A 5,317-nucleotide genomic window follows, 5' to 3' on the forward strand; every position below is an offset into this window, starting at 1 on the left:
CACCCGATCCTTGGGGGACAAAGGTGCCCTGGCCCTGTGCCTGGTCACGGGGACGAGGACAAGGACATGCTCCTGGGTTTGGCTCCCTGAGGGGAACAGGGACTCCCCATTCCACCCGCCCTCCCTCCCTGAGTTAAAATACCAATGCAAGAGCACGTAAACAAAGTAATTTTTATTTAAAAAACACACGGGGAAAAAAAAAAACCAAAACAAGCAAACAACATATACAGCAAGGCCACAGACAGTGTAAAGTCACTGGTGATAGTGTTAGCTCAGAGAGAACACCAGAGGAAGGGTTACAAGGATATTCTATAAAAACTGGTGTCATTTCCAAAAAAAAAAGGCTCTTCACTTCCATTAAAGGAATTACAAAGTCAAAGATGGGCTGGAAACCCAGGAGTATGAAGTCAACACCTCTTCCTCCTGGAAGTCCTAACAGTTATTGCCAACAGTGGGTGGAAACTTTAATTTGCTCCCAAGGTGGCAAAGCACAAAGTTCCCTCTTTTAAGATCTTTAAAAGATCTGAAGTAATTTGCAACTATCAGTCCCTGAATTGGGAGATGTCAATGAACAAACCTTCGCTGCTGCCATCAGCAAATACCCGCAGGTCCTTGATCAGCACAGCTCACCTGTCATCCAGGTGACTCCACACCCAGGAAGAACCTAAAACCTTTTGATTTTCCTGTCTGAATGCCAACAAAAAATTCAAAAAGCATTACCAAGGGTCTTGGTCACAGCCTCCCTGTGGCTGAAGGGAGGATTTATCCCAAAATCTTGAGATCATGGATACACCAAGCAACACTCCTGACCCTGTATTTTCTTTAGAGCCTTGAGAAGCCATTTTTGTACTAAATCTGTAGCAAAAAGCTAAAACCAAAAGCCTTTTCCTCCCATGGAGACAGCTCCATTCCCCCTAAATAGGCAAACTGGATTTGTGTGGGAAGGAGGCAGCAGAGCATGCACAAAAGCTGAGCAGCTCAGTAAGAACTGACATCCCTTCACCAGAATCTGAAAATAAATTCCCATTGCCACAACAAGCACAAATTAATACAGAACTCTGGTGTTTGGGGTCTTTTTTTTTTGCTTCAAACCAGGCTAAGATCCGTTCCAGCAGCAGAGCTGTCCACCAAACACTCCAACATGCTCTCGAAGAATAAACATTTAAAAGAAAAATAGAACCATCTCTGAAAGTTTGGTCGCTTGTTCATTGATCAACACCCAAAGAACAACTCTCAGGTCAGCAGGAGTTTCTCAGAAATGCCCCAAGCCCTGGCCCAGGGGCTGCTCCCAAGCCTCAGCCCCAGCTCAGAGTGCTTTCCAGTCAATGGGCTTCTTCCCAGACTTCTTGAGCAATTCGTTAGTCTTGGAGAAGTGCCGGCAGCCAAAAAACCCTCTGTTGACAGAGAGGGGTGAGGGGTGAACCGTCTGCAGGACGTGGTGACGCTTCTGGGGACAGCAGAGGAAGCCACTTGTTAGATTTGCAGGGTTTGGGCTGCTCCTGCTCCAGGGCAGGTGATTTACCCCCACTCCTGCTCCAGGGCAGGTGATTTACCCCCACTCCTGCTCCTCCTGCTCCAGGGCAGCTGATTTACCCCCATTCCTGCTTCAGGGCAGCTTATTTACCCCCATTCCTGCTCCTCCTGCTCCAGAGAAGATGTGATTTACCCCCGTTCCTGCTCCTCCTGCTCCAGGGCAGCTGATTTACCCCCATTCCTGCTCCTCCTGCTCCAGAGAAGGTGTGATTTACCCCCATTCCTGCTCCTCCTGCTCCAGAGCAGGTGTGATTTACCCCCGTTCCTGCTCCTCCTGCTCCAGGGCAGCTGATTTACCCCCATTCCTGCTCCTGCTCCAGGGCAGGTGTGATCTCCCCTTACACCCCCTCCTGCACCAGCCTGAGACCCAAAGAACCAGCCACAAGGACCAAGACTTCTGTCCCGCTAGGCAAAGACATAAATGCCCCTGGCATTTCCCAATTGCTGTCATGCCACCAGCAGATTTCATATTGATTCATGCACCCTTAGCTAGGAAAACACAGCTCTGTCCTTGTGAGACACTGCTGACAACAGGAGCTTACACTTGCTCCACTTTTCTTGCTTAATTCTGGCAAAGGCTAAGCTGGAGCAGAAGAGCAGAAGCAGAACTCGATCTGACAGAGCTCAGGCAGGGAAAATTCCCAATTCTGCAAGGGAAGTGCCCTCTAGTGTCCACCAACCCAGGGAAAAGCCAGGGAGAGGGAAGGGCTGAGGAGGAGGAGGTGTACCCTGTCGATGGAGCTGCCTTTCCTCTGGGCGTAGGCTCCCCAGAGCATGAAGACAAGCCCGTGCAGGTTCTTGTTGAGCCAGGACACCACAGCATCCGTGAACTGCTCCCAGCCCCTCTCCTTGTGGGACGTGGCCTGGTGAGCCCGAACCGTCAGCACCGCGTTGAGCAGGAGCACCCCTGGCAAACACAGCACATCCAGAGGGTGAAACAAGGGTTAATCCATCCCGGGACTGCCCAAGGCTGGGCTGGATGGAGCTCTGAGCAACCTGGGATACTGCAAGGTGTCCCTTGGATAAGCTTTAAGCTCCTTTCCAACCCAAACCGTTCCGGGATTCAAACTTTTTTCCCTGTTGAAGCAAGTTTTCATTTTAAGGCGCTCAGAAGTGATTTTCTCTCCTGCAGGTGGATTTTTTTCCAGCCACAGGGCTGTTTTTTTAGACAAGATTCTTTCCTGCTCCACAGGGGGCACATCACTGAGTGTCTCTGAGCTCACCTTGCTTGGCCCAGCCTGTCAGGTCCCCGTGGCCAGGGTGGGTGAAGCCCTCAATGTCCTCAGAGAGCTCCTTGTAAATATTCTCCAAGCTGCAAACCAAACCAGCAGAAGATTTTTAATACGACAAGAGCAAGCAGCACCACTTATTGCTCTAAGCAGGCAAGAAGAGCACTCATTTTAATCTTATTATTTAAGATGAGCATTGATTTTAATCTTATTTAAGATAATAAAGCTATTTGCAGAGACAGGGCAGCAGGGACTCTCTGTGTCTGCCTGGAAGCTTTAACGAGACTGGAAATGAAAATTTACACCCAGAGTATCACCAAAACTACACAGAATTATCCTTCCAGGTGACGCACAACTCAAATTTAAGTAGCTGCAAACCACCCCACATCGATTTTCCCAGTCCTCATCAGCACAGAGCTGCAAATAATTAAATAACAAAATGGGTTTTGTAAACTTTCATACCTGGGGGGAGGTGGAACAGGTTTCTGGACACTGAAACAGAGCCCGTGAGCTTGCTTAGGTCCATGGTATGGATCTTGTCCCAAAATAACAACCTTTACCTGAAAGCAAACCTTGGTTAGCACTGAACTGTAATCAGTATTATTCCCCAGAGACTGAGGAAAAAAAGGCTTATAAATGAGCTTTATCCTAAAATAGAGATGAAAAAGTGCCACAAACCAACCCCTCCAAGAAACTGAAGGCAAATCCCAGATATCTCATTGCTAAAGAGCACGGAGCCCACCTAACACTAAGGATTAATATCCCTGTGGCTTTGCTGCCAGAATAATGACTACAACTAATATAATTTGAGTGCAAAAGACCAACATTCTCAGGGTCACAAAAAAACACCTTGTTATTTTCCAAGTAAGTTTCATCCCATTTCACCTTCATGCCACACTTCTGTGATATTTTTGACAGGTTTTATTGGAAACAACATTACCTTGCGCTGTCTCATTTTCTTTCAATAATAGTCCTTTACTGGTCAATTAAAAGAACAAGAGATGTACAAGATCAAAAAACTATCAGCTAGGTTAAGCTGTTAACACCAGAAAAAAAGATCAAAAGGACCAGAGGAAGCTCTGTGGCTTGTGAGGGTAATAAAAGAATAAAATCTCGGTTTCTTATCAGACATGAAAGGGAAGGCTGGATTTATGAGTTAGGTGAGCCAAACAACAGCACCCACATCCCGTGGGATCCAAGTTTGAGGAACCAAACACTAAGGAACGCGTCTGTGCACCCACCCCGCACCCTCAGGGTTTTAAACTCCCGGGAGCAGCTCAGAGAGCCCCACACGGCGGCTCTACTCACATCCCAGATGTCGCACATCTGCGTCCAGGTGAAGACCTGCTCGGGGGGCGGATACACCGTGTAGCGCTTCCTCTCCTCGGCCACGAACGCCATCAGCTGCGGGGGCAGGGGGCTCAGCGGGGGCTCAGCGGCCGCTTAGGGCGGGGGGGATCGGGGAATGCTGCTCACCTCCACGAAGTAGGGCTTGGAGAACTCCCCGGCCAGCTGCCGCCGCCAGCTGTCGCCGAAGCCCGGGGGCACGTTCCGCTCCGCCAGCAGCTGCCGCGCCGCCTCCTTGTTCCGGCGGATGCGCTCCTGCTGCTCCGCGCTCAGCGCCGGGCTCGCGTTATCGCCGACTGCCTTCGCCTTCTTGGCGGCGCTCACCTGGAGGCAGCGGGCAAAGGGGCGGCTGCGGAGGGCGCGGGAGGGCAGCGGGCGCAGCCCGGGGCGGGAGTGCAGCCTGGAGCAGGGGAGCAGCAGCCCGGGGCGGGAGTGCAGCCTGGAGCAGGGGAGCAGCAGCCCGGGGCGGCGGAGCAGCGCGGCCGCGGCGGCAGCGGCCATGGCTGCACACCGCGCGGCCATGGCTGCACAAGGCCCCGCCCAAGGGGCGGCGCCGCCGCACGCGGCCGTTCCGCGGCAAAACACAACACGCGATCCCATTGGCCGCCCGCAGCGGAGGGCGCAAATTCCCGCTCGCTATTGGCCAGCGGGGAAAAACGCTCGCTTCTCCTCATTGGCTCGTCGCGGCTGGGGGGGTGTTTTCACCTGGCAACAGTGGCGTCACGGAGGGGCTCAGCGCCCATTGGGCGGCGGCGGAGCGTGGCCGCTTGATTGGCAGCTCAGCCACGCGTGGAGGCGCGCGGGAGTTTGGAAATTGTGACCCCCCCCCCGATTCCCCTCAGAAAAGGCCGCCAGTGCCCCCGGGCCCCGCAGAGCGACACTCAGCGCCAGGCGGGCGCGCACCGCCGCCAGGCCCCTCTCCAGCCTCCCCTCTCCCCTCCTCCGTAGCCGCGGGACCCCTCACCCCCCGATCGCTACCTCAGAATCGCCGCCCGGCTCCGGGGAGCGGCCGCGCTTCTTGGCCGGCGCGGGGCTGAAGAAGGAGTGCAGCGTCCTCTGCCCGATCATGGCTGCGGCGGAGCGCGGCGGGCAGCGAGCGAGGGCGGCCGGCGCTGAGTGAGGGGCGGCTGCGGCGCGGCACCGCTGGCAGGGGCGGGACTCGCATTTGGCGCCAAAACCGCGCGCGTGCGCGGGGGGGCGTGGCCAGC

At 53.8% G+C, this 5,317-nt stretch overlaps 1 protein-coding gene across 2 annotated transcripts; it reads right to left on the minus strand.

Annotated features, from left to right (window-relative positions):
- Window positions 1-157: 157 nt before the first annotated feature.
- UNG (uracil DNA glycosylase) lies at window positions 158-5,268 on the minus strand. Of its 2 annotated transcripts, none has more exons than XM_038152062.1 (7): window positions 5,088-5,268; window positions 4,239-4,433; window positions 4,071-4,166; window positions 3,225-3,322; window positions 2,757-2,845; window positions 2,262-2,440; window positions 158-1,447 (listed from the first exon to the last, which is right to left on the minus strand). In XM_038152062.1, exons 1-7 carry the CDS (start codon window positions 5,175-5,177, stop codon window positions 1,307-1,309), a joined length of 888 nt encoding a protein of 295 aa, XP_038007990.1. In that variant the 5' UTR covers window positions 5,178-5,268; the 3' UTR covers window positions 158-1,306. The 2 variants fall into 2 exon arrangements, with proteins under 2 accessions (XP_038007990.1, XP_038007989.1); XM_038152061.1 differs by lacking the exon at window positions 5,088-5,268 and adding an exon at window positions 4,579-4,647 and having other exon boundaries at window positions 4,239-4,500.
- Window positions 5,269-5,317: the final 49 nt, after the last annotated feature.

Source organism: Motacilla alba, chromosome 15 (assembly GCF_015832195.1).
Source record: "Motacilla alba alba isolate MOTALB_02 chromosome 15, Motacilla_alba_V1.0_pri, whole genome shotgun sequence".
Classification (NCBI taxonomy): domain Eukaryota; kingdom Metazoa; phylum Chordata; class Aves; order Passeriformes; family Motacillidae; genus Motacilla; species Motacilla alba.

Bases quoted from the DNA above. Each gene is read 5' to 3' on its own strand.
- UNG (XM_038152061.1), bottom strand. From the start codon at position 4,631: ATGGCCGCGCGGTGTGCAGCCATGGCCGCTGCCGCCGCGGCCGCGCTG. The intron at 4,501-4,578 runs CCGCCCCGGGCT...CAGGCTGCACTC, and splicing joins GCCGCGGCCGCGCTGCTCCG to CCGCCCCGGGCTGCGCCCGC. The intron at 2,846-3,224 runs GTATGAAAGTTT...TTTGGTTTGCAG, and splicing joins CCTGTTCCACCTCCCCCCAG to CTTGGAGAATATTTACAAGG.